Genomic DNA, 19299 nt, shown 5'->3' with positions numbered 1-19299 from the left:
TTAATGTGACAACAACTCCAAACTCAACAAAAGCAGCTTGAAAAGAAAAAAAAAAGCTGAACAAAGCCAGCTTGAAAACTAAATGTGAAATGTTTCAGTTTTTAGGCTACCCCCCCCCCCCCCCCCCCCCCCCCCCCGTAAGATCAGATCTGTATTCAGTTATTTTAAGATGAACCCTTTAACTTTTATTATTGTGGGTGGATTGCATTGAAATGAAATACAAACTGCCAAAAATCCAAGTGCTAACCTTTCAGGGGCTCACATGAACAATCGTCTGTGATCATTTTAGCAGTGCAAAATGGGAAAATTGTAGATGTTTTTGGTGGAAGCTGACATCATTGGGATTTTTTTTTTTAACTAGCCACTGAATCACCAGTAAATAAGGAGAAAATCACAAACAACCAAACTGGACCATATGCCGTTTTTTTTCTCACTTACTTTTATTACAAAGAACAGAATGGACTTTGAACTCTGACTTCATCACTGTCATGGCTGCGGTGGCAGACGTGTGGGGGTTGTGAGAGGCTGTATCCCAATCAGGGTCTGCAGCCTTGAATGACACGGCCTTAGCGGTCTACGCGGGCCACATCCTCAAAGACCGAGAAGGCCAGAACTGCAAGGCTGGTGAAATGGGATGATCTAGCCTTCAAATTTGCGTTACCAGCTGTACAAAGACAAAACCAGCTGTACAAAGACAAAACCACATTCAGGTACAGTGCAAAATACATACTGATACTGAGATTTGAAGTGTGTATATTTAAGACGGTTTGCTAGCTTAAAACTCCGATATTTACCACTTTAGACATGATTTTCACATAGGAGTATTTGCTCCACCATCCTTTACAGTGAACCAGTACCTTTTAGTACATTTCCGTCAAGTACAATAATTAAAATAATGTTTCGACACGTAAAGTCATTTTTATAAACTACAACAATAGCAACATCCATACTAATGGCAACAATGAAACAATTCCTGTCATTTTACAAATTTTCCTTCACCAGAGCAGACCACTGTGCTGCAGGATTAAACTGAGTGTCCCAGCCCTGGACAGGTATTTTAATAATGAGGACACTAGGCCTGATTTTCGCCTGAGCAGGGAGTCTCTTAAAGTGCTGCTGAATCTACCTAACCAGGATCGGAGACATGATTGGGGTGCCGCAATTGAGGTCCTTGTTTTCGTTTTCTGGCTGGCAAGTGGAGCATCTCACAGAGTCGTTTCCAGAGTGTTCGCAATACCTCATTGCAGTGTTCACCGCATCGTCCACAGGGTCACAGAGGAGGTGGTGGCCATTTGCCATCAGGTCATCCACCTCCCTCGGACCCCTGAAGATCTACAAGTCGTGTCTCATGGGTTTGCAGAGCTGGCAAGACACGGAGCCTTTTTGAAAGCTGCTGGTGAAATTGACTGGAGCCAAATCTGCATCAAGCCTCCCAGCGACACTGATGGTCAGTGATACAGGAACAGGAAATTTGTTAGGGCTCCTGGGTCGTTGACCCAGTGGTTTCTGTTTTGTACCCTTTATTTGTGTTCTCTTCTTAGTTTATTTTTGTGAAGGTTTTGGTTTCTGTTTTGCATTTCTATTTTTTCCCCAGTTCTTCTTGGTGTTTGATTATGTAGTTCTCAGGTTTTGTTTTCCATACTCCCTCTATTCTGTGTCCTGTCAGTGTCTGTGTCTGCCCTGTTCCCACGTCTCTGTTGCAGTGCCTGCTTGTGAGTCTGTGTCTATAAGTTCAGTCTGTGTTTCCTGTTTTACTTTGATAGTCCGTGTCTCATGTTAATGTGTCTGATTTTGCTTCCTTTTCTCGTTAGCCCTGATTTGCCCCAGCTGTGTTTCCCTCCTGTCTCTCATTCTCTGATTGCTCCGTCTGTGTATTTAAGCCCTGTGTTTCTTTGTGTCCGTGTCGCGATCTACCATCATCTTGTACTGTGCGTTCTGTCTGCCAGCCTGCCGAGTTAGTTCATTTTGTATTCTACACTCAAAAAAATAAAACATTAGATTTACTTAAAGTTATGTCAAGTGGTTCCACACAACTACTTTAAGTAACTTTTAAGAAATGTTGTTACTTAGTTTGAACTCAATACTGTTAAGTTAGATTTACGTAAGTGTATTGGCTAAATGTAACTTAATTGCAATGCTTAGCTGATACTTATCTTTGTTGCTTTAAGCCTACATAACTTGTTTAGGCAATATCTTTGTAATACTGTTACTTAGCTGGTACATAACTTTTCTGCTTTAGAAGGACATAACCTGGTTAGGTAGTATCTTTGTAAAACTGTTATGTAGCTGCTACATAACTTTGCTGCTTTTGAATTACATAAAATGTTAAGTAATTTCTATTCAATACAATTACATATAAATCATTTACACTGGTCACTTCCATACAAAATAGCAAAGTTTCTTAAAAGTTACTTAAAGCAGTTATGTGGAACCACTTGACATAACATTTTTAAGTAAATCTTAGGGAGATCTTTTAGGAAGAAATGAAGACAGCACCCAAATTATCAAACACAATCCTGCCTTTAATAAGCACATTCAGTGCATATAAAATACTTTTTTCCAAGCACAACAGCTTAACACAAAGTGCAATCAATGCAACTTGTTACAACTTCCAAGTGAATATTTTGTGCAGAAAATGTAGATCAGTATAAAGTGCTAACCAACTTGTCGTCAAACTAAAATGATTAAAAAAATGATCCAACAAAGTCCTGTCTTTACTAAGCACATTCAGTGCATATTAAATACTTGTTGACAGACCGAAAAGACCGTAGAGCCGTAGCTTAACACAAAGTGCAATCAATGCAGACAACTTGTTACAACTTTAACTAAATACTTTGTGCATAAAACAATATTTTACTTCAAAGATCAGTGAAGTGCTAACCAACTTGTCTTTCAACTGGTCCAGAAAGCATCCAAATTATCAAAAAAAATCCTACATTTTACAAGACGTTTCAGGAAATATTTTCAAACACTGATAAGCATGAAAGAGCAAACTAAACTCATTTAAAACAGTGAAAATTGGCTGTTTTGTTCAAAAACTGTACTGTAAAACAGTGCTACTCAGTTTTTCAAGTTATGGTTACATCCCAAGTTGCAGACAGCTGCCAAATGTCACATTCTTTGAAATATCAAATCACAGCGGCCTAACCGCTAAAACTTTTTAAAATGTCTGTCATTTTCTGTATGTTGTCAAGTAGCAGTAGAAGAAGTGCAACACCAATTTTTTAAGTAACAGTATTTTGCTAAAATGCAAATGAACATTATTGTTCTCTTAAACTGGTGAATGTTCCCAAGAAACAGTACTGACAATGAAAAAAAGTGTTTATGAACAACTTAACTATACCTGAACGTAAAGCATTCAAACTAAGTTAAGCAATAAGGGCCTCCTGCTTCCTCCTCTTTATTCAAGGAGTTTGTTTCTGAGCACTTGAACTTTGTTTGATAGCTTCTTAGCATCAAGTCCCATCAGTACTTTCTGAAAAAACTCAAAAGTGTACCTGAGGTTGGATGGGTAGCTCATGTTTAAAGTGTAGATCAGGCTGAACAACAACACAACAGCAGTGGCAACATCAGGAAGATCTCTGAGCACAGCGACACCCTCAATTATGATACCAATGTCTTCTGCCGGGTCAAGGTCACGCTCGCCTTCTGGTTTGATGACGTAGATGCCAATGAGCATCTTCTCCATTTCACTTTCGGCCTCATGGAAGTCCACATCCTAAATAAATAAATAAACATAATAATACAAGTTGCAGGGTTTCTTATCAATTAAAGGGATATTCCACCCAAAGTGGAAATTTGTCTATTACCATATTGCCAAGAGTGAGATAAGTGAGAAAAAAGCATTTTGTAACCAGCACAGTACATTTCTGATCTTATACCCATTGTTCCTGGTGAGCTCAATAATCATGTCGACTGCAAATGAAAAGTAAAAAGTAACACGACGGATTTGCAGGAGGAGGCGATTTAGACTTGGGCCTACATTACGGTTACGCCAAAGCACCCTGTAACCCGCCATGGCATAGCACTTGGATACAACAACAGTGGTTGAAAAAGCCTCTGGTTTCCATAAATAAACACATATTCGAATATCCATGCACCATGCAGCGGCGGCTTACAGTGTTGTATGTGGTAACCATAATGTATTCCCAAGTCTAAATCTACTCCTCCAAATCCTTCAAGTTACTTATTACTTTTCATTTAAAGTCGACATGATTATTGAGCTCACCAGGAATAATTCGTACCATTAAAGAGTCATTTGCAACCAAAATGCTTATAGTTCCCATTCACTCCATTTTTTAAATGCTAGGCAAAAGCAAATAGACTGCTGCCGGATCAGGAGAATTATTGCACTGGTTACAAAATTATTTTTTCTCACTTATCTTACTCTGGGTAATATGGTAATAGACCAATTTTCACTTTGGGGTGGAATATCCCTTTAAGCTGCAAAACAGTAGACAGCTCAGAGCGAGATGAGAGGTGTTGGTCCATCATCTAGATTACACGGCAGAACAACAAAGCAGAAAGACAGTACACTCAGCCCACATTACACCTCAACTGTAATGACAAGGGTCACTCCCGCATAAGCTTGTGCTTTTATATCTCCAATAATGTTCTAATTTTAACTTTTTGTTATAATCTAGTGAATGTGTGTGAGGAAAAATTACCGTCAGTTAAATTTTTATTACTGGAAATTGTTTCTATTTGATTACTTGCCTGATATTCTTTGATCAAGCTGTTCGGATCTTCATTGAGGTAGACTGCAAGTCCTTTCAGCGTACACACTCTTCTCATTGCAACTGTGTCGTTCTGTAAAACATAAAAGCAAATTTGACTTAACTGAAAATGTCTTAAAAGTTTAGCTAACTTCAGCAAAATAAATGTATATAATGCTTTGAGAAAAAAAGTCCATGACACACTACAGAAGAACAACAAAATTTAAAATAAAAAAAATTAAGGAAAGAAGGAACATTATCATTTGAAAAAATGTGACGAGCAAAAAAAGGTAACCACAGGATCCCAAAAAAAACAGAAACCCGACCAAAAACAGCAGCATGAAGAATCCAGTGAGGAAGAGGATGAACAAGAGGTCACACCAAAGCCAGCCTGAACAGAGGATTTTTTTTTTTTAAAGTAAACCACTGAGTCCACTGATCTAAGGCTTAGGAGGAGAGTTCCAGAGTTTGGGGGCCACAGCAGCAATGATCTGTCACTTTTGGTCTTTAGACTGTTGTGCACTACCAGGCTTTGATCACTGGACCTCAGGGACCTGCTGGGGGTGTTGGGACTGAGAAGATCTCCATTGTATGATGGTGCTTGTCCATGTAAGGCCCTAAGGACCAGAACCAGGATCTTGAAATGAACCTTGAAGTTAACCAGCAGCCATTGACGCTGGAAGAGAAGCGGGGTGACGTGGGTGTGTTTGGAGGACTTGAACAGGAGGTTTTGCAAGGACAAATGAAAAAACAGTTGTAGTACTAAGCCAGGGTTTCCCATAACCCTGGTCCTCAGGGCCCACTGTTCTGCATGTTTTCCATGTCTCTGCTTGAGTTTGGGTCACTGAACCCGTGTGTTGCACAGTGTGTCACGTCTCTAGAGTCCTAAGATTGTGGCATGGGCAGCCGTGTGCGACGGCCGAAAAAACGCACGGTGTGATCCCGGCACAAAACAATCAACAGCAGAGGACATCCAGGACCACAATCTGAATATTACAGACAACACCAACAAGTACCAGATTCAAAACTGTTTGTAAGGTAAAGCATGTTGGTGCAATAGCTTTACTTTTGAGCTGATTTTATAAGACAGACCATCGCATCATTACAGAGTGATAAATCCGAATCTGTGAGCCGCGTAAATGCAGCAAGGCGCAAAGGTGAAAAGTGATAAAACTCGATTCTGATACGCTGAACGCACATCAAGCGTTATTGTCACAGAGGGAAGTCCCCCGTAGTGGAGCCAGAGCAGCGCGCTGCCTCGGTTGACAGCAGAAGTAAATAACACAGGCAGACCATGGGCTGCTCAGCTTGTTTATGATCAACTGGACGGACGCAGTGATACTACGTTCTTTTGGCCGTTAAGAAGACAGATCGCTCGTCTGTTTAGGGACAGTGAGAGACAGCCAGCGGTTCAATTGAGTGGTAAAAACACTCGCAGAGCGGAGCGTGGAGCGGGAGAGACAACAGGTGAGCTCCAAGCTAAAACTACTGTCTGTTTACCATGGTCGCTGCAATTGACGCTGAATGCGTGACCCTGTACGTCACATGTGGGGGGGGGGGCACTCAGAGACCTCCCTTTATCCCGTCTTGGTTTGAAAGGTGCCTGATGGCAGTTTATTCTAGCTTCAGCTTTTCTACTGTAAATGCCAAAATTCTCCCCAGGGAGCCGCGGCAAATCCCGTTTTGGAAACGCTACGGTCCTGTAAAAACAGCTTTTAATTCTGGCAATTTTTTTTATGAAGTATCCAAATCAACTTAAAACTTTATTACTGTGACAACACTATCATGAAAAGGACAAAGAATAAACAATCCCATAATACCAACATTGAACTTTACCTTACAATAGAAGGAGACAACAAAATCATATGTATTAAAAGAGGGAATGAAGCATTCAAAAAAATTAATTCCAAACCTCATCAACTGCAGCCATGATTTCTGTGATCTTGCGTCCAGATGTTCCTCCCTTGTTTCTGAAGACTTTTGTCAGTTTGGTTGTGTTGTTGTCCAGCTGTGCCATAAATGTGGATGTTAGCGGGACCGTAGTGATGCGCTGGAATTCAGCATTTATCTGTAAAATAAACAAATGTTTAGCATGATGGGTTTAAAATATTGCATGTGGAGTGCATTTGCAGATCAACTGATTCAGTTACCTCACGTGGAGAAAAAAGAGCTGGCCATCGGCTTTTAAAGTCAGCTACGAAGGGCATGTCCTGAAGAATTTCTTGCCTCCGGTGAGGAAAGGTTTGGGCCATTTTTGCTTTGATGGTTTCATCGTTGTTCTTCTTCTTGAACTCTGAAAGCAGCACCAACCTTTCTTCTTCCTGACTCTCTCGGGTTTCTCCAGCTGGATAATCAGGGCAGAAATTCACCTCCGCTCTCCTGGGTTTCTTGACTTGGTTGGGATGCACATTACTGTTCCCTCTTCTTTTGAGAGAATTGATGACCAACTCACTACACCCTAAGTTCTTCAGTTTTCCACGATAGTTTGACATTTTATACTTCAAACTGATCTTCCATGCAGAAAATCCAGTTTCTGAACCCTTCTCTTTCAAGCATGGATGCTTTACAACCAAAGCTTGGCAAACATCACTAAGATTGCTGTCTGAAGGGTAAGCTTTGTACTTCATAATTTCTGAAGACAAGCTCTCTAAAATGTCAGACTTGAGCTTTGGTTTTAGGGTTAGAGATGCAAAATTAAGTTCTATTACATTTGCCAAATCTTCAGTCTCACTTGTAGTTGTATCGTGATCAATATTTGCACTTATGTCCTCTTCTACAATAGTGTCTGTACTGTCATCAGCTGATGTTTGGCCTACAATAGTGTTAGCAATACCGATTTTAAAGTCTTTTAAGGTATAAGGATTGTGTTTCCTATTTCGATGAGACTTGAATGTACCATAGATATTTGTTTTGAAAGAACAACCCTCAAACATGCAATGCACAGTCTTGTTACATTTTAGATGGTTGTTAATGTGAGAAAAATACTCCTGCTCTGAAGCTATGTTGTAGCAGGAACACAAATGGCAGTTAAATGTTGCCAAACTCACAGACTTGTCTAGAGTTCTTTGGGTATGTGATCTGCTTATGTGGCTATGTAGAGCATTCCATGTTTTGAAAACACAGACACAATCAGAATAGGCACATGGATACTGCTGTCTACTATGAACTAACCTGTAGTGTTTTAATAACAGAGCTCGTGATGACACCACTTTTTTGCACAATTTGCACTGCCACATCAGTATCTGGGGGAGAAGCACAAAAGACATTTTCATTACACTGTCCCTGAAAAAACTAAATAATTTGCACATTGTTAATGTTTCATATTAATCAGTTTTATTTTTAATATTGTATGCTACAACAATGAATTTATTGATCTACATCATCACCACTGCATATTGTGTAAATGTGTGTGTAATCTGACATTAAAAGTCGAGTGAGAAATCCCATGGACATTGTACAACATTAATGCAGTTCATCTTACACCAGCTTACTAAATGCTTTCTGCAAGCTACATCAAAACGTAAGCTGAAATATTAGACAGAAAATACACCCTGTCACTACCCGATCCGTACCGGAAACCCGATCGGTACCCCGCATGCGCGAAAGGTGTCTACTTCCGGTCGAAGCGTTTTACGATAGTTACGGGTCAGAGTATCTGTCAAGATGTTAAGAATAATAAGTGTCTCTTGAAATGTTTCCGATAATGAAACGTTTAATATAATGTAGACAAAAATAAAAAGATAGTTACGGATTAGGACTCCCCGATACTTACTGCGCATGTGCAAAGTTGGACCGTACAAATCGGGTCTACCCGATCCGTACCGCGCATGTGCAGGGCTTTTCTTCTTCTTCTGTTCGTTTAAGGCAGTTTACACCCCAGTGTACGAGGATACTGCCACCTGCTGACCGAGCGAATGAACCCTATTGTAAACTGAATTAGCGTCATTACAAACGTGTGTTAAATTTGATTTAGTGATAGTCGAGTGTGTTTATGCTTGTCTGTGTGGAGAGGATTGTTGGAATAGTGATGATAATGTCCGCTATCACTGTCAATTGTCAGTAAACACTTCATCTGGCTGATGAATCTTCACGTGACATATTACAAAGTCTGTATTATTAACGTTGTAATTAGGCACCATTCTTCTTATTTTACGGCGCTGTTGTTCAATCGGGGAACGCTCTCTGTTGAGGAGAAAAGCATTAATTTGTTTGTATACAGATTATCCATTGTTTAAATATCCCGGTAGTCGAAAAGGAGGCAGAGCTGTTGAGAAATGCTAGGAGCTAACTGGGCGCTAGCCGTATCATTCAAATATATTGAATGTCGCAATGTTGGCAAAGAGAGGAAGTGACGTAAGATTTGCGCATGCGGGGTACCGATCAGGTTTCCGGTACGGATCGGGTAGCGACACACCCTAACCTGTCTGCTAGCGAGGAGCGCTTCTCCACTGTTGTTGGCTAAAGTGCAACGCAGTCAGGTGTCCGAGTATAAACTCGGCGCGAAAGTGCGTGCCGGACCGAATGCGCTGCCTGTACCGACGCGTACCGACGCATACCGACACTAGCGCTACACTACATTTGGGCTGAAAACAGAGCTTTGCTATTGCAATGGAGTCCCCTCCAAAATCATTTGGAAACTCACGTGCAGCAAGTCCACGTTAGCAAACCTTTACCGGGCAAAACCCTGCCTGTACTCTTTTCTTAGTAGCACTTGCGACATTAACTGACGTGTGAACATATATATGTAGACGGGCTTTACAAGAAAAATGACTTCTTACCTGATTTTTGGACAAAAATGCGGCTGAACCAGTCCACATGGCGAAGAAAAAGCAAGCTTGAGAAAGAGGGTGGTGCGCATGCGCATTGGCCCTTACTTAGGCGGGCTCTGCACGCAGCAGTATGTGCAGAGGGACAAACCTGTGAATTTACTCAACAATGTTACGTTGACACAGTTCAATGACTTTGTGTAACAACAAAAAGTAACAACATTTCATTAAATTTGCACAAACACTTTAAGAATTTTTGCAAAATCGAGTTTATTAAGAACAAACAACAAAATCTACTTTAGTAAAAGCAGAGATAGGCTGAGTTCATTTTTTTGAGTGTAGTTCAGCCAGTTTTCTGTTTTGCCATCCAGCATTAAAGCTGTATTTAAGTTCAGCTTTTGTTTCTGTGAGTCTGCATTTTGAGTCCTTTTCCTGCCTGCACACAGCCTTCACATGACAAAATTGGTCCCTTCCATAATCCTGCAGGCAGTTTGTGACCATCAGGGCCGCTTCATTGATACATATGTGGGCTGGTCGGGGTCAGTGCATGACTCCAGGGTGCTCACAACAGACCACTGTACCGGCAGGCCATCTACCCTCCTCCAGGGAATTTCATCCTTGCAGATGGAGGGTACCCAGTCTCCAACATCCACTCCCCCTCATTACTCCCTACAAGAGGCCACTCCAAGGTGTGGGAGCCCAGCATTTCAACTCTCATCATTCCAGGGCACACTCTATTATAGAGCGTGCTTTTGGAATGATGAAGACGAGGTTCTGGGCCATCTTCCTCCAAGCGATGGAGGTGCACCACACCGTTGTACCACATGTAAGTCAGTAGAATACATAGCCATTGTTTTTGGAATAATCATGATGACATAATGGGAACTACAGTGTATGTTCATGTATATACACGTTATATTTTGTATTCTTTGTACATATTTTGCACAAACATTCATATAAAAAGTGTAACTCTCTCGTACAATGGGTTGTATTTACAATACTTTACTCATTTTTTCCCTACAACCTTCTCCAGTAGACATATCAGCCTGTCCATTCGCTCAGCACGTCTTTCTTCCACCTCCCTCTGCAGCCTCATGTCCTCTTTGATTAATTCCAGGAATTCATCCTTCCTGTCCCTCTTTCTCTTTTCCAGTCTTGGCTCCAGCTGGGCCTCATCCTCTTGCCGTTCGTCATCCTGCACTTGGGTGCCCACTGTTGAACTGAGCCCCGGAGTCAATTACAACTGGAGGCCTGGTAGAAGGCCTCTGTCCTAACACCTCATCCATGAGGGCAAACCAGGGTCATGTAGCAGCAGTGGTCTTCCCACTCATCCCCTCACCCCCTCACCTGACGTGGGATAGTTGCAATCCTAAAGGCAGAGGGAATCAAAAGTGGCAGTTCACTAAAACAGCAACAGTATAGCTTTACATGAATAAGTCTGAATAATACTTATTTCAATAGTACTGTACATACTTTGTATTTTTTCTTAGATTGTTCCATTTTTTTTTTCTGCTTGCAACGGGGTGATTTTCCCCGCCAGGCCAATCTTCTCAAGAATTGCCCTAACAGACAGAATATAATAGAACATGTCATCATGTTGATCCCTGAACAGGATCTACAGCAAAATGTGCCAGCTTGGAACTACAAGAAAGGCAAAGCACTCTCCATTATGCCCAACAGATTTATACATGCATACTGTTGCTGTACCTCCAACCCACAGCGGCTGAGTTCTTGGCACGCTGTGAACAGGTGTTCATTTTCACCCTGGAGTTTGGGCTCAGCCGGCTGCTCCTTACTCCCTGAAATATGACAGTACATTGGAGTAAATTCTCTACCATCTCACACTTCTGTTTCATCATTTTTCTGTTTGACGTTTGTACAGCATATTCAGCTGTGTGAAGACTCGAAACTTTAATCTCAGCCAAACCGATTTTCTCAGGAACAAATAAAACACTGACATAAACCCTATGACGTTAACGCCATAACTGCATTAACGCAGCAAATCTCCATTAGCGAGTTAGCGTGGATTGCTGCATGGCGTCAACGCGTTAGCGCGGTAAACTCATTAACGCGTTAGCGCCATCCAGATTAATGAGATTAACGTTGACAGCACTAATTAATTAATAACTCATCAACAAATCGATTTACTCTGCCTTACAGAAACCTGGTTGCAGCAGGATGATTATGTTAGTTTAAATGAATCAACACCCCCGAGTCATTCTAACTACCAGAAACCTCGAAGCACAGGCCGAGGGGGCGGTGTGGCAGCAATTTTTCACACCAGCCTATTAATCAACCAAAGACCAAGACAGACTTTTAATTCATTTGAGAGCCTGATGCTTAACCTTGTCCAACCCAGCTGTAAAACTCAGAAACCAGTCTTACTTGTTATCATCTATCGTCCACCTGGGCCTTACACAGAGTTTCTGTCTGATTTCTCTGACTTTTTATCTGATTTAGTGCTCAGCTCAGACAAAATAATTATTGTGGGTGATTTTAACATCCATGTAGATGCTAAAAATGACAGCCTCAACATGGCATTTAATCTGTTATTAGACTCAATTGGCTTCTCTCAAAATGTAAAAGAACCCACCCACCACTTTAATCACACTCTAGATCTTGTTTTAACATATGGCATAGAAACTGAACATTTAACAGTGTTTCCTGAAAACCCTCTCCTGTCTGATCATTTCCTAATAACAATTAAATTTACAATAATTGATTACACAACAGTGGGAAGTGGTTTTCATCATAGTAGATGTCTTTCTGAAAATGCTGTAACTAAGTTTAGGTATATAATTCACCCACTGTTAAAGACCAGCTTCCTGAACGCTACTTCAACAGAGGTCAATTATCTTGTTAATAATTTGACTTCTTTACGTATGAGGTCTGGATACGTATGACTACGTATGACTGTCGACCATAATATTCTATTAGAGTGATTATAGCATGATGTAGGTATTACAGGTACTGCGCTGCATACATTTTCACTGCTATGCGGATGACACCCAACTCGATCTGTCCATGAAGCCAGATAAGAAACACCAATTAGTTAAACTGCAGGAATGTCTTAAAGACATAAAAACCTTGATCACCTCTAATTTTCTGCTTCTAAATTCAGATCAAACTGAGGTTATTGTACTTGACCCTGAAAATCTTAGTGGTATATGGTATCTAACCAGATTCTTACTCTGGATGGCATTACCTTTGTCTCCAGTAATGCTGTGAGGAACCTTGGAGTCATTTTTGACCAGGACTTGTCCTTCAATGCACATATTAAACAAATATGTTAGACTGCTTTCTTCCATTTGTGCAACATCTCTAAAGTTAGAAATATCCTGTCTCAGAGTGATGCTGAAAACCTAGTTCGTGTATTTATTTCTTCCAGGCTGGACGACTGTGATTCATTATTATCAGGATGACCTAAAAACTCCCTGAAAAGCCTTCAGTTAATCCCAAATGCTGCAGGAAGTGTCACGGTCCTGGGTCGTGTTACCCAGTGTTTTGAGTTTCCCTGTATTTTGATATTCATTGTTTATGTTGAAGTTCATTTCATTATCTTAAGCTCCTACTTTGCTCAGTTCTTTGTTTATTAGATCCCTTTATGTCATCACCCGCGTGTTTAAGTCTTCCTTGTTTGATTGTGTGTCTTCACCTGTCATGTGTCATGTCTGCATCTCTTTATGTTCCTATTTTATTTTGAAAGCCTTGTTTCTATGTTCATTGTGCTTAGTGTTACTTTTTCCTCCGGTGTCATGATGTCATTCTAGTCAGCTGTTTCCCCATGTGTTTCCACTTCCCCAGATCACCTCCAGTGTGTATTTAGTCTGTGTTTTCTTTCAGTTTTTGTCAGGTCGTCTGTTCGGTTTCATGTTTAGCCACATCATGTCTCAGAGTTCTTCATACTGATGAGATTCAAGTTCATGTTCATGTTCAGTTTATTTCATAGTTCCATAGTCGCATGTACCTGTTCAGTTTCATGTCTATGTCTCTCGTCATAGTTTCCATGGTTATTTAGTTATTTCCCAGTTTAGGTTTCAGGTTAGGGTTTGCTCTGTTTGCTTTCACTTTGTTTTTGAGTTCACGTTTTGTCAGCAAAATAAACACCTTGCCTTTTGTTTAAAACTTAGTTCCGTCTTCTACTGTGTCTGCATTTGGTTCCCACTATTCAGTCAAACACACCATGACAGTGTGACCTGACCATGTCGGACCCACCAATACAAAAGAAGAAAATTCAGATCGAAAGGAGGCCATGGAGGAATTAGTTTGCCACTTGCGAGTATGTGTTTCTGTGTTTCCCTGGTTATGGGAGGCGCTACCCCCTTTGATCACACTTCCTCATCACCACTCTCCAATTCCGTCTGCAGCAGCAGCTGCCCAGCATGTGGGCTACTTCACCAAAGCCTCGCTGTCGCGCACCCTCCCTGCCACCGACTACAGGAGTAAGAGTGGGCTCTCTGAGCTTTGTGCATTTTCTGGACTCACCTTAATTTCCACCACAGTTGGACATCCCGTCGCCTGCATCTTTTCTGGCAAGGATGTGGCCAGAGGAGGAAGAGTTTGCCTCCACACCACCCTCGGCTCTGGGGGCGTCTGCTTCTCTCACAGCCGCTTCTAGGAGGAAGTGGCGTCCACGTCGCCATTGCACTGTTCATCAGCCGTAGGTGAGTAATAGTGCTGTTTCACCTCATGGCTCTTCGGGCATAGACTTAGACCTCTATGAACGGCAGCAAGCAGTTTGCACCCAGCTGGAGGAGGAGCTCCGGTGCAAGCCATGGCACATCCCCAAGTCAAACTCTAAAGAAACAGAGTTAGAGGACTCCCAGCTCTCCAAAGCTGCCATTTGTTTTTCTTTAGCAAACCATTCAACCACTCAAACTGTCTTTTGTCACAGCCAGCTCATACAGCCAGGGCAGACTGTGACCCTAGTGGGCTAATGACAGAGAATTCCAAGAATGTGTTTCTTGGTGTTGAAGTCTCAGACGGTAATCAAGATTCTATTAATGTGAATGTAGTCTCTGACAAAATGGCTCCCCAATTGCATAATAATCCAATTCATGTTGTTGACCCAGCCATGATCATGTCTGTTGACTCCGAAGTGTGGCTCTGAATTAAACCATTAACTTGTATGCAATGCTGCTATATACAGTTATATGCATAAAGTTGATCGTGAGATCATACCAACCACCCAACAGACTGAAACTAATCATGGACTGAAAAGTCATGCTTTCTGTGACTTTCATGCTAAAGATGTGTTGTGTGTCGCCGAACCGGCCACTTCTGAGATTAAAACTCTGACTAGGGCCTCCCCAGAAGCTGAGTCAGAGGTCTCAGTACAATCTCGTCCCCTGCAATTAAGCGAGTACTGGCCCTGCGGTCGGCCTCCAGATCTGCTCCGCCACTGCCAATGACTTACAGCCTTGGTCAGTCACTTGAAGAGGTACACCAGAAAGATCGAACGCAGAAGAATAAACCAGCTGTTCTCCACAGAACCAGCCAAGGCGTACTCTCAGTGGCAGGGGAACAGTATCAGAACAGCACCACAGAGGCTGGAGACCCAGCAATACTGGAAGAGCATATGGGAGAAGGACGCAACCCATAACGGCAATGCTCAGTTTCCAGTGGATCTGAGGGCAGACCACAGCAACCTCCCTGAACAGGGTCCAGTAACCATCACAGTGGCAGACATCCAGAAAGGGTCTCCAGTATGAAGAGTTGGACAGCACCAGGCCCCCGACATGGTTCACGCCTACTGGCTGAACAAGCTGACTGCACTCCATGAGTGCCTGACAGCACAAATGAACCAGCTGCTAGTTAACGAGAGACACCCGGAATGGCTAACCGGATCCACAAGGACCCCAAGAAGGGACCGGTCCCATCCAGCTACCGACCAATAACCTGCCTCAGTACTACATGGAAGCTCCTGTCAGGCATCATATCGGCTAAGATGAACAGGCACATGAGTCAATACATGAGCGGGGCACAGAAAGGGATTGGCAAGAATACCAGAGGCGCAAAACACCAGCTACTGGTAGACAGAACAGTCAGCCGAGACTGCAAGACCAGACTGACCAACCTGTGCACAGCCTGGATTGATTACAAGAAGGCCTATGACTCAATGCCCCACAGCTGGATACTGGAATGCCTAGAATTGTACAAGATCAACAGGACCCTAAGAGCCTTCATCAGGAACTCAATGGGGATGTGGCGTACAACACTAGAGGCCAACTCCAAGCCCATAGCACAAGTCACCATCAAGTGCGGGATCTACCAAGGAGATGCTCTGTCCCCACTGCTGTTCTGCATAGGCCTGAACCCCCTCAGTGAGATCATTAACAAGACTGGCTACGGATACCGACTACGAAACGGAGCGGTTGTCAGCCACCTCCTGTACATGGATGACATCAAGCTGTATGCCAAGAGTGAACGAGACATCGATTCACTGATCCACACTACCAGGCTATACAGCAATGACATTGGAATGTCGTTCGGACTGGAGAAGTGTAGTCGGATGGTAACAAAGAGAGGGAAGGTAGTCAGAACTGAGGGGATTGAACTACCAGAAGGCAACATTGCAGACATAGAGGACAGTTACAAGTACCTGGGGATCCCGCAGGCGAATGGGAACCATGAAGAGGCCGCTAGGAAAGCTGCAACCACCAAGTACCTGCAGAGGGTCAGGCAAGTCCTGAGGAGTCAGCTGAACGGTAAGAACAAGATCCGGGCCATCAACACCTACGCCCTGCCCGTGATCAGGTACCCTGCTGGGGTAATAGGCTGGCCAAAGGAGGAAATAGAAGCCACTGACATAAAGACAAGAAAGCTCCTGACCATGCATGGAGGGTTTCACCCCAAGTCCAGCACCCTGAGGCTGTACGCTAAGCGGAAGGAAGGGGGCCGGGGACTGGTGAGTGTCAGCACCACAGTCCAGGATGAGACAAGAAACATCCACGAATACATTGGGAAGATGGCCCCAACTGACAGCGTGCTCAGTGAATACCTCAGGCAGCAGAAACCCAAGAAAGAGGAGGAAGGCGAGGAACCATCATGGAAGGACAGGCCCCTGCATGGTATGTACCACCGGCAGATAGAGGAGGTGGCTGATATCCAGAAATCCTACCAGTGGCTGGACAAAGCTGGACTGAAAGACAGCACGGAGACACTAATCATGGCAGCACAGGAACAAGCTCTGAGTACAAGATCCATAGAGGCTGGGGTCTATCACACCAGGCAAGACCCCAGGTGCAGGCTGTGTAAAGATGCCCCAGAGACAATCCAGCACATAACAGCAGGGTGCAAGATGCTAGCAGGCAGGGCATACATGGAGCGCCATAACCAAGTGGCCGGCATAGTATACAGAAACATCTGTGCCGAGTATAACCTGGAAACGGCGATGCCCCCAAGGGTGGTGGAGAATGACCGAGCTAAGATCCTGTGGGACTTCCAGATACAGACGGACAAAATGGTGGTGGCTAACCAACCGGACATAGTGGTGGTAGACAAACAGGAGAAGACGGCCGTAGTGATCGATGTAGCGGTTCCGAATGACAGCAACATCAGAAAGAAGGAACACGAGAAGCTGGAGAAATACCAAGGGCTCAGAGAAGAGCTCGAGAGGATGTGGAGGGTGAAGGTAATGGTGGTCCCCGTGGTAATCGGAGCACTAGGTGGGGTGACTCCCAAGCTAGGCGAGTGGCTCCAGCAGATCCCGGGAACAACATTGGAGATCTCTGTCCAGAAGAGCGCAGTCCTGGGAACAGCTAAGATACTGCGCAGGACCCTCAAGCTCCCAGGCCTCTGGTAGAGGACCCGAGCTTGAAGGATAAACCGCCCGCAGGGGCGAGATGGGTGTTTTTTTAATATATATATAGGTGCTTAATATTGTTAAAGTGGCATCAACACCATAACCGAGTTCATGGATCGCCCCGAGCGTGGCGCTGGACAGCGCTAACGAGCTAACCCCGCTAACATGTTGATGCCGTGAAAAAAAAAAATTATGTGTGTATGTGTATATATATATATATATATATATATATATATATATATATATATATATATAAAAACACCCAGCACGCCCCTGCGGGCGGTTTATCCTTCAAGCTCAGGTGCACTCTATTTAGTCATTAGCACTCATCAGGCAACGTCTATGGGCAACTGACTGCACGCAGACCCTAAAAGACTGGCAGCTGGAATTGCAGCAAAAGGTGGTTCTACAAAGTATTGACTCAGGGGGCTGAATGATTATGCACACCCCCGCAGTTATTTATTTGTAAAAAATGTTTGGAATCATGTATTATTTTCGTTCCACTTCTCACGTGTACACCACTTTGTATTGGTCTTTCACGTGGAATTCCAATAAAATTGGAAATATTGAAAAAAATAAATAAATAAAATATATATATATATATATATATATGTATGTATATATATGTGTGTGTGTGTGTGTGTGTGTGTGTGTGTGTGTGTGTGTGTGTGTATATACATATATTTAATGTTCTATTGAACCTTTAATTCAATAAAATATTATAATTTCCGTTTTGTTTGCACTGCTAAAAAATGAATACTGCCAGTTGGAAATTTGGAAATGAAGCTTGAAGAGATGAATATTACTTCATGCCCACAATTCTATTTCCCAGAGTGTTGACAGTTCTTTTGATCTTTATATTACATCATATGTAAGTGTTGTAATTACACCCATATAAATCTGCAACACAGAACACTGTGATCAGTGCCAGTGGCTACCAGTACTAGTACACATCTACCAGATACATGAACAGACAATAGGAAAGACTCAGAATAAGGACTTCCTATCATTCTCATGAACTTGATTGCTTTGGGTACTGTATTATTCTTTCAGGATGTTGGAGAACTATACCTACAATAGCTTCACTCTGCAGCTGGAGGGGTTTAACATTTCAAAGGAATCCACATACCCAATGTTTCTCCTTTTGTTGTTCTTCTACCTGTTTATAATGGTAGCAAATATGAGCATTGCTATTTTAGTTTTCATGGACAAGAACCTTCACCAGCCTATGTATCTGCTTTTTTGCAACCTGCCTTTTAATGATATTCTTGGAAACTCTATCATGGTACCTCGATTGTTGGTAGACATGTTGAAGCCTCCATCTGAACGCTTTATCAGTTATTATGAATGTGTGGTGCAAGCTTTTACATCACATATGTTTGGTGCTATGAGTCACACTGTGCTCATGATTATGGCCTTTGACAGATATGTGGCCATCTGTAATCCTCTGCGATATGCTTCCATAATGACCAACAAAATGGTGATCAAGCTGACGGTTTTTGCCTGGGGAGTGGCCTTTGTTTTGGTCGGGATTCTGCTCGGACTGACTGTACGACTGAGTCGATGCAGGACTTTGATTACAAACCCTTACTGTGACAATGCCTCTCTTTTTAAGCTTTCCTGTGAGAATGTGTTCATTAACAATGTCTATGGGCTCACCTTCACTGTGGTCCTGTTTACAGGTTCTATAGGCAGCATTGTTCTCACATATGCTAGTATAACAATTGTCTGTCTAACCAGTAAGAACAAGTCTTTGAACAGTAAAGCATTGAAGACCTGCAGCACCCACCTGGTTGTTTACTTGATTATGCTGTTGAGTGGAATGTCCCTCATTGCTCTGCATCGCTTTCCACAGTACTCAGAATACAGGAAAATTTGTTCCATTTTGTTTCATATTTTACCTGGAAGCCTCAATCCCATTATTTATGGTGTGCAGTCCCAAGAGATCCAAAGGTTCTTGTCAAAGTTGGTAGAAAATTGTGCCATTAAAATAACAAACATTATTTGTACATAA

The 19299-nt window shown here is 42.5% G+C and overlaps 1 protein-coding gene across 1 annotated transcript; it reads left to right on the top strand.

The window, feature by feature from the left end:
• Positions 1 to 18339: 18339 nt before the first annotated feature.
• Positions 18340 to 19299, top strand: LOC134637664 (olfactory receptor 8G17-like). Its single transcript, XM_063488149.1, has one exon. It carries the CDS (start codon positions 18340 to 18342, stop codon positions 19297 to 19299), a length of 960 nt encoding a protein of 319 aa, XP_063344219.1.

The sequence above is a fragment of the Pelmatolapia mariae genome, linkage group LG10_11 (assembly GCF_036321145.2).
Source record: "Pelmatolapia mariae isolate MD_Pm_ZW linkage group LG10_11, Pm_UMD_F_2, whole genome shotgun sequence".
Taxonomy (NCBI): domain Eukaryota; kingdom Metazoa; phylum Chordata; class Actinopteri; order Cichliformes; family Cichlidae; genus Pelmatolapia; species Pelmatolapia mariae.
The sequence above is the reverse complement of the archived record's forward strand: the minus strand, read 5'-3'. Positions and strand labels throughout refer to the sequence as shown.